This window comes from Papaver somniferum, chromosome 3 (genome assembly GCF_003573695.1).
Source record: "Papaver somniferum cultivar HN1 chromosome 3, ASM357369v1, whole genome shotgun sequence".
NCBI lineage: Eukaryota > Viridiplantae > Streptophyta > Magnoliopsida > Ranunculales > Papaveraceae > Papaver > Papaver somniferum.
In genome coordinates, this window is record NC_039360.1 from 125,691,832 (window position 1) to 125,710,674 (window position 18,843).

Here is an 18,843-nt window from a genome sequence, read left to right on the forward strand (position 1 = left end):
TCACCAATGGATTCTTATTAGAGCACCGCTCGATTGAACTTGAAAGTTTTCTTATCTCAAGATTGTTGTCAACGTCAATGAACAAAACTATATCTTAGTTTCTAGTCTACTAAATTCAAGTGTGGGACTAGGATTAGAGTATAGTAGTTGAGTATCAGACACCACTAAATAACCCTCGAAGATTAAAGAACAAACAAAGATATTTGCGAGAACTTCATCAACAAAGGGGTATGTGAAAACTGACCAATCTTATTTACTCCCGGAATTTACCATTCTATCTTATGAAATTATGTTGTATGATTTTAGTAGATTTAATGTTGCAAACAAGAAACTTCTAGTAAAGTTTGTTTTGATAAATCTTTCGAAATATAATTCAAGCAATTAATGGATATTCTTAGATCCTTAACAATCTTGGTTAAGAGCAATTTATTGTTCATAAACTATTTTCTATTTCAAGTTGTTATTTAGAAAATGCCCAAGCAATGATATACGATTGTCTATAGCTATTAGGAATATTTTGAATCCTTTAAAAAGAGTTTTTCAGAATATCTGAATTCCGCTAATAAGACAGGTACGCGTAGCTGGTACGCGTGCCCTATTGATCTGACTAAGGTACACATACCCGGTACCCGTAGAGGCTGAATTCGTAAACTGTCATAGGTATGCATGTCGTTTACGTGTACCTACCCAGTTCTGATTTAAGCTGAAGCTCACAAACTGTTTTAGAAACATGTTCATCTTTGCTACAACTCTCATAGACACTTCCAAGAAAACCTTTTCACAAAATCTCTTGAGATTTTGGATCATAGTTTAAGTCTTGAGTGTTATTGAACACCACTTATGCTTGTAAGTTCAATAAGCACATTTTCCAACATGAACTATCATTGTGCACGATTTCAGAATCCTGGACCATAATGCACATTCTTCTGTTTAATTTCAAGGCAGACATCTCACATGTTTACATGGATTTCTAAAAAAAATTTCATCTAAACTTCTTTTTTATCAGAAAGGATATTTCATTATAATCAACATCTGGTTACATCTAAACTGAGGAAGTGTTTGTTTGAATTCCAAGCAACCATAACTTGAATTCCAAGCAAACTGGGCCTTGAAAACCTGTAAATAGAGAGACTCTTGCAGCAAGATTTCTTAATCCCCATAGTTTCTAGCTAGAGTCGTCCCCTATAACCTAGGTTCTTCATAAAACTGTATTCTAGGTGACGACTTTGAAGATTTCACTTAGGGATTCGTGAAGCCCGGTCAGATTATTCTTTACCTAATAGTTCTTGAATTTCGATCTTGTTCTTATTGGTCTTTGAGGTTTTTGTAACCTCGGATCAGGAACGAGATTGATACAAATCACAAAGTTCTCTTCGTCTCGAACTTTATATTCCTCAAGATAGATATATAAACCCTCAGTTAATTTGTTTAGATTGTTCTTGAAGGTGGTTAAAAATCCAAGCTTCTCAGCTAACTGAATGTAAGTTAACAGATTTGTGAGGTTTGCTGGACTTTGTCTATTGCAAACAGATTTCGAAACCTAGATTGCAAAATCAAAAGGGAAATCAAATAGGCTTGTCTGTTAGAGGCAAATAAGTATCAAAAGTCTTCACTGAGGTTAAAGTGACTCTTAGATTTAAAGTACGTCAGCTAAGGAATCAAGTTCGTGGAACCTTGCGAGGTTCAAGAGATGTAAGGAACACGACTGCCGCCGAATTGCTTGGAGGGTGAATTCGGTCTCAACTATATTCCAGTCCGAAATATGATATCTAGCAAGCTAGTGTCTATAGCGGTTTAATACAATATGGTGTTCAAATATGGACAAGATCCTGGGGTTTTTCTGCAAGTACAATTTTCCTCGTTGCAAAAATTTCGATATCTTGTGTTTTTCCTTTTGCGCATTATATTGTTTTATCTTTATAATAGGAATAACACAAGTAGTAGTAATCAATCCAGATAGTAGTAATAATCCAGATAGTAGTAAAGTAATCAATCTAGATAGTAGTAATAATCCAGATAGTAGTAAAGTTATCAATCCAGATACTAGTAATAATCCAGATACTAGTAATCAATCCAGATAGTAGTAATATTGTTTAATCTTTATAATAGGAATAACACAAGCAGTAGTAATCACAAAGTAGTAGCAATATAATCATTTTGCGCATTATATTGTTTTATCTTTATCTCAATTATATTTTTTATTAATTGAGATAAAAAATAAGCCAGACTCGTTTTTGTTGAATGACTCGTTCTTGTTGAATTCGTATCTTGAAAGATAGATTGCAAGTTTCGTACTTGTTAGAATTCAGATCATCTCGATTTGGATACGACTAGATTGATCTTGGACATTGATTTTTGAGATCATCCAAGAACTCTTCTATACAATCAGGTTCACGAACTTTTAGTCTAAACATATTGATTGGGGAAGAGATAAGAGAAAACTCTTCATACATATTCGTTCAAGGGTCTTTGGTTTAGAGCTACTTGCAATTATATTGAGTTTTGTCTATACAGGTTGGCGAACGAAAAAGTGGTGGCGTACTTGGCAGCCTCTCCTTTTTAATTTTGTATACCCTTTGGTTTAATTACTTGGTTTTCTATGAACATGTCATATTTGCATAATTAGTACAAAAGAAGAGTACAAATTTTGCACCCTCCTCACCAATTGTATCAAAGTTACTTAAGTTAATAATTGTACAGGATCACGATACAAAATTTAATTCAACAATATGATCTTTCTATTTCAACTAGTCACTTGAATAGAATCCCTTTAATGCTGATCAAGTAGTGGTTGCCACCTGACAAGGATTTTGTGAAAATTAATTTGGATGCATCATACATATCTGACACTAAAAATGGTAGTATTGTTCTAGTTGTTCGTGATTTTGCAGAGAAACGCGCAGGAGTTAAAGTCTCAAGCTGGAAAAGGAGGTGGATGTTGAATATGAGCTGAACATTTTGAATGCAAAGCTCTGTAGAAAGTAGTGGAGTGGATTGAAGAGTTGGGATATAATAAAGTCGTTTTTGAGATGGATTATGAGAATGTTGAGATCTTTATTAACACTCAGGAGTTGCAACTTCACTGGTTCAACCAAGGTTTAATTTATGCAGTTAAAAACAAACTCTCAAGTAATAATTTATCGTAGAAACTCCATTAATTAATACTTAATTATCTAATAAATTCTCTCTTAAATAATATTTTTAGCCGGTCCCGAGTCGGGGACAACGTGGAAAATTAATAGTTCGCTAAAATTATAAATTAATAAATTTTTGGTTGTCTATGTAGACCCCATGTGAAATATAAATTAATAATTCAATAGATATATACGTTCAACACACTAATGTTTTATGAATATCTTTTGAAAAATGAATCAATTGTCTTATGCTTTTTGTTAAAATGAATATCACATTGAATTTTAACGTTATTTTTTCTATCATCGTAAGAATATCTAGTGTTATTTCTCATAGCAAAGCGAGAAATTATTCAATGTGATTGCCGCTTTAACAACCTCATTTTGTGAAGAGGGGGCTATTGTAGAACTTTTATCATCTTATTTCTCGTCTTTATCAGTTCCCATAACGTTCTTAATTATTTCTTCATCAGTTAGCAATTGCGTAACTTCATTTTCTTCCAGATATTCAGGACATCTTGACATTCACTGAATTGAGTTACCCAACTTTTCAATCAAATTTTGCAAATCTTGAGTGATATCACCGTCTAACTATTCATCCAAATGGTCTAACCTTATGTTATATGTTGATTGAAGTTAAATTTATCTATAAGTTAATAAGATATTAATTAATATACAAATTAATAATTATTAATGAGGTAGGATCCATGGACACTCTTAGATGGAGAAGGTCAGACAAGATTTGCACCATTTTATCCGCCAAACCCAAACAACAATAAATTTAAGTGTAATATTTTGATGAAATGTTCCTCTTATAAGACTCTACATTCCTACAAAAAATAAACACAATTCGAGATGTATAAAACGATCATCTATCCCTTTGAATATCAGCCGTTCAAAGTTAACGGTTGAAATTAAGATTGATAGATGGTGAGGATTGCTATCTCGAATTACGTTCATTTTCTGTAAGAATGTGGAGTCTTATAAGAGGAGCATACCATCAAAATATTATACTTAAATTCATTGTCGTTTGGATTTTACGGAGAAAATGACGCAAATCTTGTCTATCTAAGAGTGTCCATGGATCCTCCCTCATTATTAATTTATCGGTTAATTAATATCTTGCTTAATTAATAAATTTTGGTGGTCCCAATAACATTAATTTATAGAGTTTCTACTGTAGTTAATAAACTGAGAAACAAAATAGCTCAGGCGTTGGCATAAAAAGCTAAAATAGAAGCTAGTAATTTTTGTTTTATAAGTAACTATGTGATCTTTACGGCCAGTTGATTAATAAATTTCTTTCCGTTTCCAAAGAACAAAAAGCTAACTATTGTGTCGTTAGATAAACATGGGAAAAGGTGCCACACTACTCTTGCCGAGCATTTCCGCGTGCCGTTATTAGAGCCCATTACAAGTAAGAAAGGCGTTGGTAAGCCCATTCAAAGATGAAGACATTTATGCTGAGCTGCTGGATCTTCTCTACAAATAAGAATGTAGCAAAAGCATATTTCATCCGTGAGTGTGTATTGGCTCCAACACCTGGTTTCAAGAACTTCCAAGTTTGCATTTTGATATGCTTAGTTTTGCAAAAACAAGAATGGTAACAGAAACTCCCTAGCTAGATGTTCTACAATAATAACCAGTATTGAACTGATGCTTTGCTAAGCTCAAGCTGCTGTCTTTTTAGTCATGTCTTGTAGTCTTTGTAAGTCTAATAGTATACTATCAGGCTTTATGAAAGAAATATAGATTGAGATAAACTTCGGTCATTCTAAAAAAAGAAAAAAACAACAACAACACTTTACATAAACTCAGATCAGCTGATGAGAGGTAGGCATGGGGACTATACTACTACAGTTAAAACAGCAAAGTCATCACTTTCTTAGTAGTTAAAACAGCAAGCAGCATCTAACACCCCATTAGGGCCTTGAGTGACCGATGACAGTGTGGAACTTTCATTCTGTAAAAACTCATATCCTATTTGCATTTCTTGGATCATGTTAATACATTTTAACAAATTTTCCTGCAGAAAACATAAGAAAAAATTAAAATGAAATATAATTAGTTGTTCCCCAAAATACACAAGTTTGGTCGTATGCTTCCAAGGAAGAAATTTGCAAGGTTTTTTGTTTTTTACATGTTGAATGAAACAAGATATGGTTGATGCATAATCCACTGCCAGGGTTCCTCCAGATGATACATAGATTGCTATAGCTGCAGCAATTTCCGAAGGCTTAAAGTTCAAGAATTCCGTTCCTGAAATCATTTCCAGAGCATTATGAAACCGGCTATATTTCATCGATAAACTTGTTTTACTTTTAACAAGAGACAACAACATACCTCTGATTGAGCTTAAAATAAGTTGAACTGATGCTGAGATCAAAGTTCTCGAAGGCTTATGTCCATTGATCTTTATAAGGAAGTAGTCTATGAATGAGAAAGGTGTCACTGATACCATTCTCCAGTTCAATGTGCTCAACACTAAAAGCTCCATTCTTTTTATTGTTGTCACTTGAAATGTGAATTTTGGTTCACAAACCTGTACCGCGCGTTTTCATCAAAATTAGCATTCAGGTATCCAGAAGAAATACGCTGCCAGAAAAATGAAAAATATGTTGTGTTGCAGGCAGATTCTGTAATCTTTTTGATTCCTAACCTGTAGATACAAAGATGGAGGGCGTCGCGTTTCCTCCACTTTAGCAGCCAGAGACAAACAGGTCACAGCTAACAACTGCATCACCCATGGATTTTCCTGCATATTCATCACCATAACTAAACGGTTAGTTGAAATGTCCCCTTAGAGTTAGCCAGTACATGATAAGAACATAAAACCAGTCCATATGGCCAAGAAGCCATAACTAAAGATTGACACCATGAAATATGAAAATATTGAATGAACATAATTGAAGTACAATTAGTAAGAGACAATGTGCTCACAGGAAGTTGATTGACAGAAGCGAATCGATCCAAATAATTTGCAGATAAATAGGCAGTCAATGGTCCAAAGTCGTAGTAGTCAACAACCTGTTAAACATGCAAAACTTATTAGATAACTGACATCGGCACAAAATGTTGTTGATGCTAGTGTTTTTGCTAAAACTGATCTGAACATTTAGATGTGCCAACTGCTATATGATAATAGAACCTCTCAGGACAGCTTACGTACCTTCGCTATCCAGTCAATGGAATCTCTCCTGTGTGTGGGATCCAAGTCCCCATTCTGTAATCTCATCAAGTAATCTTGTCTTGGCAAGTGCATGTTTTCCCTCTCAAATAACATAGCCACTTCTTCCTCGTCAATATAACTACTCCGAAATGAGAACTCATCCTCATCAACTAACAAATCATGAGAAAACCTACTGCTTTGATCTTGCTGTTCTACTTCTTCGTTCTCGCCAAAAAGATTGTTGTTGATCATGAGGGCCATGGACTTCAATGTTCAGTTTACTATAGAGTTTTTGTGTATGAACGGTTCAACTACTGATTCTCCCGGAGGCAAAAGAGAGCTTTTGTAAGGGAATGAAAACACAAGACAAGAGGAGACATAGATTCAGGGAAATGATTAATGAAGCTTAAATAATAGTAAGATTCTTGCACGGGTGAAGCTAAAAAACAAGAAGATCCATGGATTTCTCAAAAGTTCAGATTTATTAGAAGGCAACAAAATGACAATGCGCCTTGAGATCTGAATTCTGAATGCAAGTTGACAGTCGTATACTTCATAATGTGACGTAAACTGAACTGCCAATGCCCACAAGGTATGACAACACGACGATTGGATAATTCCCCTACAGTACTGTACTACAACCAAATGATTAAAAAACGTGTCCTGCATCCTCGAAAGTTAAAACTCATCGCTGCAAGTCTAAGGAGACTGCCATAATTAATGATTTTCATCGGATTGCAGGCCGAGATTCTTAGTATGCAGACAAGAAATAAAAAGTACTAGTATATACCAATGAGTTTAATAGTGAAAATAGGGCTTTGTGCAGCACAGGGAGCCAATTGGTGACCGATGTCTCGCTGCCACTGTTTTTCTATTCATCTTTTCAGTGACCGTCCTTGAATAGGGGATCTTGATTCTTGGCAAGATATATGATGGCAGTCACGGTACCTCAAGAGCATTGGCTTGAGCTGTGACTATTGTGTCACACTGGACATTTAGAAATCAGTCCAAACTGCATCAAAAACAAGAAGATCCATAGATTTCTCAGAAATTTAGATTTTAAGATGAAAACAAAACTGGCTTGCCTTGAGATCTGAGTTCCGAATGGATAAGTTGGCAGTCATAATGTTGGCTTCATTTAAATACCGACCTTGCTACAGCTCCAGCAGGGTCTAATCCAAAATTTGGACAATAGATGTCACAATCTTAACGGTCAAGAGGGGAATGATTCTAGCATTGGGATTGATAGTGGGGTGAAAATGAGAATGATCAAAAGTCCGAATTAATTGTCCTATGTCTGGACTATGCTAGTCGTCCAATTTATAGACTTTTCGTTTAAATACCATCGACCCATGACATCACGAGGAATATACGCTGCAGCCTAGAATCCTGAATATGGGGATCTCGACCGGATGCAGCAGCACCAGAGGTCCAGAGCTGAGCAACTTTTATTTAATTTTTCAACTATTTATAGAAATTAATTAATTAGCATTGACTTGAGCTGTGACTATCCATACATATCAAAGTCAAATGTTTTCGAAAATATTACTTAGAAAATGATTGCAATAGCTTAAGTTGGCTTTTGGGAAAAATTGCAAAATGAAAATGCCAAGTTTAATCGAGTGGCATTTGAAATTGTGGCTAAAACCACAATTGGTTTGAATTGCGCCTTATTCTACCTGGCTAGTTTGGAGCCTAGGCACACTGGCACATTTTTTGAGACTATAGATTACTTCATCTACCTAATAGAGAAGGATAAGGAGTGTCTAAATTTGATGAAACTGCTAATTTATCCTCTATTAAATATAAATACAATCAATTAAATAATGGGTAGTGGATTAATGACAAAGTTGATCTCGAAACCTTTTTTAGTAAATCATTTTAGCTCTATAGGGACTACTTCAAATCCCTTTAGAAATCATAAAATTCTCAACTGTACAGACTCTTGCATTTTTAGTAGTGATAATTTAAACTTGCTTAGATACTATAAACGAAATGACCCTTGGACAGCCCGAGAGCCAGATGGTTTACCACATGGGTTTTACAAAGAGAAATATTGACCTTCTAATAAAGGATGTTTGGAAAACTGTCAACAGTTTCTTCGATTTTAAACGTCTCTGAAAGGAGATGAATCATACCTTTCTCACTTTAATCCCTAGGAATAATAATCCTTCGAGTCCATATGAGTTTAGACCCATCTCTTTGTGTAAATCTAATTATAAAATCATTTCCAAAATAATGGTTAATAGAATGAAACCATTATTGAGTAAAATGATTAGTCATTTTCAGGTAGCTTATGATCCGGGCACACATATCCATGATAATGTCATTATTGTTCATGAACTAGTCCACTAAAAAAGATGAATGGGGAGTCATGGGCCTTAAACTAGACATGTCTAACGCCTTTGATAGAGTAGAATGGTTTTTTCTTAGAGATATTCTTAGTGCTTTTGGTTTCTCTGATCACTGGTGTGATCTAATTAATTCACCAATGCATTAGCACCACTAGCATTTGAATTATGTTAAATAGTTCTCCATGCAAAGCTTACAGACCAACAAGGGGCCTGAGGCAAGGTGACCCCTTGTCTCCATACCAGTTCATTATGGTGATGTAATCTTTCCCTAGGTACCTAATTCATGTTAAAAACAATCATCTTATACATGGTGTCACTGTACCTCTCCTACAATTATTGTTTTTTTTTTTTTTTTTTAATTTATACACTTTGATAAAGTATCGCTTCTTTAAATATATGAGAAGTATCCCCATTTATCTCCTACCATTTCCGTAAATATAAAGTATCCGATACGGATACGTCATCAATGTTGACGTATCCGTGCTTTATATCTTTGAGAATATTCTTAAACTGTTATTTCGAAAGTATGAAAATTTGAAGAAAATAAACAAATCTCAATCGACACGAGGAATTAAGTTTACCATGTTTCTATTTTTCATCTTTGAGCATTTTCCATTTTCACCTAAATTTCTAATTCTAGCTCAATTTTTACCACTCACGGAATATTGGGTAGTTAAGTCCTTAAGCGAAAGTTATTATTAGGAATGCACATATCTTCGAAATTGAGTGTTTGAGTAAAATAAGATTTTTTTGGAAGATGTATACACTGAATCGTCCACGGCTAAGAGAAGAGTCTTGAATCAATTCAATCCAATTTTTTCAAACACTGATACAAATGACCATATTATTATGCTTTTACATAGTATAATTCACTATTTAGTTGGTAACAATGACACATGTTCCAAATATTTTCTGCCCATGGATCTTGAAGGATTGCCACTGTCTTTTCCCAACAATCCTTACCGGTTTGAATAATTTCACGGCAACATGTAACATCCTTTTGTCTAGGCAAAGTCTTTGTCACAAGAAGTTGTGTCAAAGTGTATAAACTCGATTCAGAAATTCTACGTTTTTCAGGCCATGTAGATGCTACTGTAGGAGAGGTACCGGTGATCATTGGTGCTTGTGATGGATAGCCTGTGAGACTGACACACTTGTCTCAAGTAATTTCCGCCCATGGATGAAGGTTTGCAAAAGCAGGAATATTTAGATCTTCAATAACCTCCATTACCTTTTCCCAGCAATACTTGGTACTTTGTACAATTTCTTTGCAATATACTACATCCTTTTCGGTTGGAAAGGCTTTCGAGACAACAAGTTTTCCCACAAACTCTCCACATGGTCTGGAAATTCTACATTGTTCTGGCCATGGACTAACCAAAGGTGCTTCTGCGGGAGAAATATTATAGCCATCAATATCCCTCGCACCACTTACACTAATAAAAACTGATGCACAAACAACAATGGAAAGAGCAACAACAAATCTAACATTAACAAGCTTCGTCATATGTTAATTTGTTTCCTGTTCTTTAATTATTTTCTCCTTATGCTATTTGGAATATCTCAATTATTTGATATTTAGGTGGATTGTGTTATTCGTATTTATACACAAACTAGTATAGACAAAAATAAAGGTACTAGTCTAAAACTGTTTCTTTTAATTAATATTAATTTCTTATAACGTTTTTGATGTGCATGTCTGTTATTGATAATTCTATTTTTACTTGAACTTAACTATGGATGTTTCGTAACCAAAAACATTGAATTCTATTAAAAAAATAACTAAACTCATATTGTTAGAAGAAATTAGATAATATGGTTAGTCAAGCCCCAAGATAGGCTCACACTCATGGTTGAGGTTAGAGGTTCGAAGCCTTTCGCTCCTAAATAATCTCTTCCTCGCTTTAGTGATGTAGTTTTCCCATGCATGTATAGGCTTAGTTGTTGGTTTCCCGTGCATGTGTGTTATTGATCACTTATTTGCGGATGCCAGTTATACCCTGTGAAGCACCGACATGAACACGGGGACTAGTCAAGTCCTAGAAAATAGGGGCACGGGATACGGTAGTATAGATTCATCTCCCATTTTATTTTCTCTTCATATATTTTTTGCTTTTCAGACATATATCTTTTACTTTTACGTCTCTTTATCATTAATGAACTAATCACTATGTCTAGTAGTTTAAAGAAGTATATGATCAACACAAATATTTGTATTGTATTGAGAGGAAAAAAAACATGGCGAGTTAGTGCAGAGGATATATTGAAAAGAAATAAAAATGGATAGTTTGTTCAGACCTCGAATTATTCCTAGGAATAACGACTATGAACAGAGATAATTATTTAGATCTCGGTTTCCCGACTATAAATAAAAATCAGAACTAAACTTGACCAAGTTCAATAAAATACATTTTACTAATCAAATCAATTGTCCAAAACAATAACTGGAAGGCTCTTAAGACCCTAACTTGTGCGACAAGAGAGGATGAAAACAACCCAAAACCGACTCAAACTCGGAATTTGCTATTTTTGGAAAATTTTAAATTTTCCTAAATAGTTAAAGTACTTATCAAAAGAAACTGCGGGCCACAAACGACGACTCAAACGGATTCATAACGAACAAGTTATTAGCAAAACAAAACTTTCCTAAAACGACAAAACATATCTTAGATGCCCGAGACAATGGAATACAGAGAAATTTAGAAGACCAAGGCGGTCGCAGACCATGATTATTGGGTCGTTTTCCATCAAAATAGATACCCGCCGGGCTGTTTCATGACAGTCGGGTCTTTTGCCACAGAATAGCCTATGGCGTGCTCGTCTGCATCCTGATATATGTCGAACTGAATAAAGTATTGATTCTTTAAATATATGAGAAGTATCCCCCAATTATCTCCTACCATTTCCGTAAATATAGATTATTCGATACGGATACATCATCAATGTTGACGTATCCATGCTTCATATCTTTGAGAATATTCATAAAGTGTTGTTTCGAAAGTGTGAAAATTTGAAGAAAATAAACAAATCCCAGTCGACACGAGGAATTAAGTGTACTATGTTTATCTTTTTCATCTTTAAGCGTTTTCCATTTTCACCTAAATTTCTAATTCTAGCTCAATTTTTACGACTCACATAATATTGGGTAGTTCGGTCCTTAAGCGAAAGTTATTATTAGGAATGCACATATCTTCGAAATTGAGTGTTTGAGTAAGATAAGATTTTTTTGGAAGTTGTATACACTGAATCGTCCACGGTTAATTTCAATCCAATTTTTTCAAACGCTGATACAAATGACCATATTATTATGCTTTTACATAATATAATTCACTATTTAGTTGGTAACAATGACACATTTGTTCCAAATATTTTCTGCCCATGGATCTTGAAGGATTGCCTTTGTCTTTTCCCAACAATCCTTACCGGTTTGAATAATTTCACGGCAACATGTAACATCCTTTTGGCTAGGCAAAGTCTTTGTCACAAGAAGTTGTGTCAAACAATTGAGATATTCCAAATAACATAAGGAAAAAATAACTAAAGAACATGAAACAAATTAACATATGGCGAAGCTTGTTAATGTTAGATTTGTTGTTGCTCTTTCCATTGTTGTTTGTGCATGGGTTTTTATTAGTGTAAGTGGTGCGAGGGATATTGATAGCTATATATTTCTCCCGCAGAAGCACCTTTGGTTAGTCCATGGCCAGAACAATGTAGAATTTCCAGACCATGTGGAGAGTTTGTGGGAAAACCTGTTGTCTCGAAAGCCTTTCCAACCGAAAAGGATGTAGTATATTGCAAAGAAATTATACAAAGTACCAAGTATTGCTGGGAATAGGTAATGGAGGTTATTGAAGATCTAAATATTCCTGCTTTTGCAAACCTTCATCCATGGGTGGAAATTACTTGGGACAAGTGTGTCAGTCTCACAGGCTCTCCATCACAAGCACCAATGATCTCCGGTACCTCTCCTACAGTAGCACCTACAAGTTGAACTGATGCTGAGATCAAAGTTCTCGAAGGCTTATGTCCATTGATCTTTATAAGGAAGTAGTCTATGAATGAGAAAGGTGTCACTGATACCATTCTCCAGTTCAATGTGCTCAACACTAAAAGATCCATTCTTTTTATTGTTGTCACTTGAAATGTGAATTTTGGTTCACAAGCCTGTACCGCGCGTTTTCATCAGAATTAGCATTCAGGTATCCAAAAGAAATACGCTGCCAGAGAAATGAAAAATAAGTTGTGTTGCAGGCAAATTCTGTAATCTTTTTGATTCCTAACCTGTAGATACAAAGATGGGGGGCGTCGCGTTTCCTCCACTTTAGCAGCCAGAGACAAACAAGTCACAGCTAACAACTGCATCACACATGGATTTGCCTGCATATTCATCACCATAACTAGACGGTTAGTTGATAAGAACATAAAAACCAGTCCATATGGCCAAGAAGCCATAACTAAAGATTGACACCGTGAAATATGAAAATGTAGAATGAACATTTAAAGTACAATTAGTAAAGAAGAATGCGCTCACAGGAAGTTGATTGACGGAGACGAATCGATCCAAATAATTTGCAGATAAATAGGCACTCAATGGTCCAAAGTCGTAGTAGTCAATAACCTGTTGAACATGTAAAACTTATAAGATAGATAACTGACATCGGCCCAAAATGTCGTTGATGTTAGTCTTTTTGTTAAAACTGGTCTGAACATTTAGATGTGCTAACTGCTAATATGATAGCAGAACCTCTCAGGACGGCTTATGTACAACGTACCTTGGCTATCCAGTGAATGGAATCTCTCCTGTGAGTGGGATCCAAGTCCCCATTCTGTAATCTCATCAAGTAATCTTCTCTTGGCAAGTGCATGTTTTCCATCTCAAATAACATGGCCACTTCTTCCTCATCATCATCAACTAACAAACCATGAGAAAAACTACTGATTTGATCTTGCTGTTGTTGGAACAGTTGCTGATTTCACACCTGCAAAACAAAGATTAGAACACAAAATAAAGTGACGGCTGAGTCACGATCAGGTCGTTCTCTTTAGGACGTTTCGTGGCTCTGCCTAGAATTTTGTGCAAGCAGTTCTTTCTCAGTCACAACGCCCCCAGGATAAAACAGTCAAGAAAAACTCTCTTTCGATCTCTTATGCACACAATGAGAAATCGGTCACTTCTACTCTCTCTATTCTTTCTCAGTATTTTTGGTCTCTTGATTCTTAGAAAACAATCGTGTAAAACTTATATTTTCTTTCTGTTCTCAAAAATGTTTTTATAACCAGGAAGTCAATGCAAATTAATGGAGAATAAATTGGATTAATTGCTGCAGTTAAAATTCCATTCGAAACAGTCAAAAAACAGCAAAAAATACTTTCCAAATTCAAGAGACCTCCCAAGACCCCGCTCCGAGACTAATATAATATATATAAATATATATACAATAATAGGGTGAGGGATTCGATCCTGAGACCTAACCCTCCGGACCCAAAATACTTAACCACTGGGCCAAGCTCGAATTGTTTATATAAATGTACAAAAAAATTATTTTAAAACATATATCCCAACAATCCCTCACTTATATTTTTTTAAATCATTGAGCGAGATCCGTATAGTTATGTGCATAAGCAAAGGTATCTTTCGATTTTGAACCTTTACATAGTGTTAAATTCTCTAAACTCTGACACAGAGTGAACACGATTCTTTGAACTCTATGGAGAGAACAAATTACTTAACACACACACAACTACACTGAGAGTAAAGTCTTAAATGCCAGCACATTACGGCCCTGTGCTTATCCCGTTTCAATGAATCTTCTAGAGAACTGCCTATGTTCTCATAGAAAGCGGACACACTTTCTCATTCACATAGGTGAGTCTATCAAAGGTACTCATGTAGTTTGGTACCCCACTCTATACAGAGCTATAGACTTCATTAAGAGTTAAAAAAACTCAACCTTAACTCTCTTCAGGATATCATGCCATAGGAAAGGTGCATGATTCTATCTCCATATCATTTGTGAATCGTTATTCCCTTTGAACCTATTTCTAGGTGGGTATCCATCACAAAATGACTCAACTTCTAGTGGGAAAAAGTCCCATGCCTTTAGAGGTATATAATACCTTTTCTCTAGCTAATCCTTTCGTCAAAGAATCAGCTAAGTTCTCTTCGGACCTAATATGATCCACACGTACAACACTAGTTGTGAGAAATTCTCTGACTGTGCTGTGCTTTTGACGCATTTGTCGATTCTTACCTTTATAAAAACAGTTTTGTATTTTTGCAATAGCCGCGGTACTATCACAATTGATCATAATAGCTGGTATCGGTTTATCCCATACAGGAATTTGAGAAAGTAAGTTTCTCAACCATCCTGATTCTTCACTAGTTGCTGCTAGTGCTATCAATTCAGACTCCATCGTAGATTGAGCCAGAATTGTCTGTTTCTTTGACTTCCAAGACACAGCGCCACCAGCAATATTAAACAAATATCCACCAGTGGCTTTGGATTCATCTGAAAGAGATCCTTCAAGGACTGCAGGAAACCTCTTATAGTGTAATCCTAGGTTAACGGTCTTTTTAAGGTACCGCATAACCCTCTCAACTGCATTACAGTGTTCCAAACCAGGACAACTGGTAAACCTGCATAAAACCCCCACTGCATACGCAATGTCTGGTCTGGTACAATCAGTTGTATAACGAAGACTACCAATTATGCTAGAATATTCAGATTGTCTAACGCTATCACCAGTACTCTTAAACAGTTTAACACTAGCATCAAAAGGAGTACTCACAAGTTTACAATCGAAATAGTTGTACTTCTTTAAAATCTTTTCAATATAATGAGACTGATCCAAAGAAATTCCATCATTAGTTCTAGTAATCTTAATTCCCAGAATTACACTAGCTTCACCCAAATCTTTCATTTCAAAATTAGACTTAAGCATATTCTTAGTTTCTTCAACCACAGACAAGTTTGAACCAAAAATCAGCAAATCATCCACATACAAACAAATCATGATGCATGCATTGTTTTCAAACTTACAGTATATGCATTTGTCACTTTCATTAATTCTGAAACCATGTGAAATCATCAAGTTATCAAATTTTTCATGCCATTGCTTAGGAGCTTGTTTCATACCATACGGTGACTTATCTAACTTACACACTTTATGTTCTTGACCAGCAACAACAAAACCTTCAGGTTGTTCCATGTAAATTTCTTCTTCTAATTCACCATTCAAAAAAGCTGTTTTAACATCCATTTGATGAACAACAAGATTATGCACAGCAGCAACAACAATCAAAACACGAATAAAAGTCAATCTTGTAATAGGAGAATAAGTATCAAAGAAATCTACATCTTTTCTTTGTCTAAATCTTTTAGCTACCAACCTAGCTTTGTGTTTGTCTACTGAACCATCAGGGTTCAACTTCCTTTTAAGTACCCATTTAAAACCTATTGCTTTGCAATCAGGCGGGTAAATATGCTAGGTGCCAATTTCCATTTAGATTATGGGAGTCCATTTCATTATCTATGTCTTCTTGCCAAAAACCGGATTCAGAAGAGTTAAGTGCCTCTTGAAGACTAGAAACTTCAAAGTCAGAACCGTAGTCTGTCGCAATCCTAGCCCTTTTTCTACGCCTAGGTTCAATTTCAGCGTCTCTAGTTTCTGCAGTTCTAGGTTCTTCTATTCTAAATTCAGAACTTGTACTAGGTAGAGAACCCCCACTATTTTAGATTTAAAAGGAAATTTATCTTCAAATAAATCAGCATCAATAGATTCAATAATAATCGTATTATTCATATCAAAAAATCTATAATCTTTACTGTTTTGAGCATACCCAATAAAAACACATTCATAAGCTTTACTAGCTAGCTTTGATCTTTTAGGATCAGGAATACGAACATAAGCCAAACAACCCCATACTTTAAAATAAGATACATTTGGTTTTTTGTTTAAGAAATCCAAAGATCATACGGTGAAATTTTAGTTTTTGAATTTGTAACACGATTCAAAACATAACAAACAGTCAACAAAATTTCTCCCCACCAATAAGGGCCAGCACCATAACTCAGTAAACATGCAGTCACAAGAGTAGTAAAAGTACGATTCTTTCTTTCAGCTTTTCCTTTCATTTCATGGTTATAAGGAGCAGTTTTTTCATGTATAATTCCAGAAGATTCATATATTTCAGTGAATGGTTTAGAATCATATTTAGTTCCTCTCTCACTATGAAATATCTTAATTTTCCTACCAAATTGATTTTCAACTTCAGCAATAAAAACCTTAAATTTTTCGATAGCTTCATTATTATGACTTAGCAAGTAAACATAGGTATAATTAGAATAATCATCAATAAAAGTCATGACATATCTTTTTCCATTTCTAGTTAGTATGCCTTCATATTCACACAAATCAGAATGCACTAACTCTAAAGGCTCGGATTCTCTAACAACAGATTTATGGGAACTCTTGGTTATTTTTGCTTGACTACAAGATTCACACTTTTCAAAATCATGCGTGGATATTTTTGGAATAAGACCTTGCTTGCTCATGGTATCTACTGATCTACTGTTCACATGACAAAGTCTAGCATGGCAAACATTAAAAGTACACATCATATAAGAAGAAGATGCAATTTTATTCATTTCAACATTAAGCTTAAACATTTCATCAGCAGCATAACCTTTTCCTACAAACACTCTGTTTTTAGTAATTATGTAAACATCAGATCCAATAGTTTGATACAATCCAGCCTTGTTGAGAAGATAGCCAGAAACAAGATTCTTTCTCATTTCTCGAGTGTGGAGGACATCTTTCAGCATAATTGTCTTCCTAGAAGTAAACTTCAGTTCTACCGTACCAGAACCTTTCACAATAGTGGTATGGGAGTCTCCCAACAACACTTTCTTATCCTTGATTTCTGCATAGCTCTTAAGTAGGGACCTATCAAAACAACAATGGCGTGAAGCACCACTGTCTATCCACCACCCATCGGTTCCACCAACCATGTGAATCTCTGGATCAGAAACTGTGGCAATTATAACGCTTTCAGCAGCATTAGCTTAAGCGTTATTCTTTCCATTATTATTCCTGCAATCCCTAGCCATGTGGTTTGGTTTACCACAGGCATAACAAAGGAACTCATAATCAGAATTCTGAAATTTCCTTGATGGGTGTGGGTTCTTGTTTTGATTAGGTTTTCCTTTCCTTTGGTTCTGGTCAGGTTTCATCGGTTTTTTCTTAGGTTTCAAACTCGGTTGAGTCTGATTCTTATTATTGGAAACGATAAGAATCTCTTCCTTTCTGTCTTGTTTTTGTGCTTCCTCTTCAACCCTGAGCTTAACAATCAAACTTTCAAGAGAAAATTCCTTAGTTTTATGACGCAAAGCATTACGAAAATATTTCCAAGATGGGGGTAATTTATCAATCAGTACAGATACTTGAAATTGTTCATCAGTTTTCATACCTTTTGTCATAATTTCATGAGCTATTTTCTGAAGTTCATGAGCCTGAGAAACGACTGATTTTTCATCCACCATTTGATATCTCAGGTAGCGGCTTACAACATATTTCTTCGATTTGGCTTCTTCGGTGTCGTATTTTTTCTGTAAGGTATCCCACACATCTTTAGCAGTATCAAATGTGGATTAGTATTCATATAGATCGTCAGAAAAAGCATTCAAAATATAGTTTTTGCAATCAAAATCATTATCAATCCATTTGTCATAGGCTTTTTTTTTTCTTCAGCAGTTTGGGTCACAACAGGTTCTTCGGTTGGTTGAGGAGTTGCACTTGTTGCGGCTGGAGTTGCTTTCTTCGCAGCTTCTTCATCTTGTGGATTAGCTGGTTTGATGGAGGTCACCATCATGTGCAACTTCATCAGTTTGAGGTAGAAAAACAACTTTAGCTTCCATCTTCTGAAATGAAGTCCTTCAAACTTGAACGGCTTGTTGATATCAGCAACGGTTTTCTTTTCAGATCCCATGGCAGCAGGATACGTCCTAAAATTGTTGGAACAGTTGTTGATTTCACACATGCAAAACAAAGATTAGAACACAAAACAAAGTGACGGCTGAGTCACGACCAGCTCGCTCTCTTTAGGACGTTTCGTGGATCTGCCTTGAATTTTGTGCAAGCAGTTCTTTCTCCGTCACAATGCCCCCAGGATAAAACAGTCGAGAAA

At 35.3% G+C, this 18,843-nt stretch overlaps 1 protein-coding gene and 1 pseudogene across 1 annotated transcript; both read right to left on the minus strand.

Annotated features, from left to right (window-relative positions):
• Positions 1-4,977: 4,977 nt before the first annotated feature.
• On the minus strand, positions 4,978-6,849 carry LOC113359940 (annotated as a pseudogene).
• Positions 6,850-10,630: 3,781 nt separating this feature from the next.
• Positions 10,631-18,525, minus strand: LOC113359942 (cyclin-D4-1-like). Its single transcript, XM_026603499.1, has 6 exons — positions 18,421-18,525; positions 13,430-13,624; positions 13,189-13,275; positions 12,939-13,034; positions 12,621-12,821; positions 10,631-10,693 (listed from the first exon to the last, which is right to left on the minus strand). The coding sequence occupies exons 1-6, from the start codon at positions 18,523-18,525 to the stop codon at positions 10,631-10,633; spliced, it is 747 nt and encodes a 248-aa protein (XP_026459284.1).
• Between the last annotated feature and the right edge of the window lie 318 nt (positions 18,526-18,843).

Excerpts from the sequence above, each read along its gene's own strand:
- LOC113359942 (XM_026603499.1), bottom strand. The coding sequence starts at position 18,525 with ATGGTGACCTCCATCAAACCAGCTAATCCACAAGATGAAGAAGCTGCG. Across the intron at positions 13,625-18,420 it reads AACCAACCGAAGAACCTGTT|CAACTGTTCCAACAACAGCA; the intron begins GTGACCCAAACT and ends GTGTGAAATCAG. Across the intron at positions 13,035-13,188 it reads TCTCCGTCAATCAACTTCCT|GCAAATCCATGTGTGATGCA; the intron begins GTGAGCGCATTC and ends ATGAATATGCAG.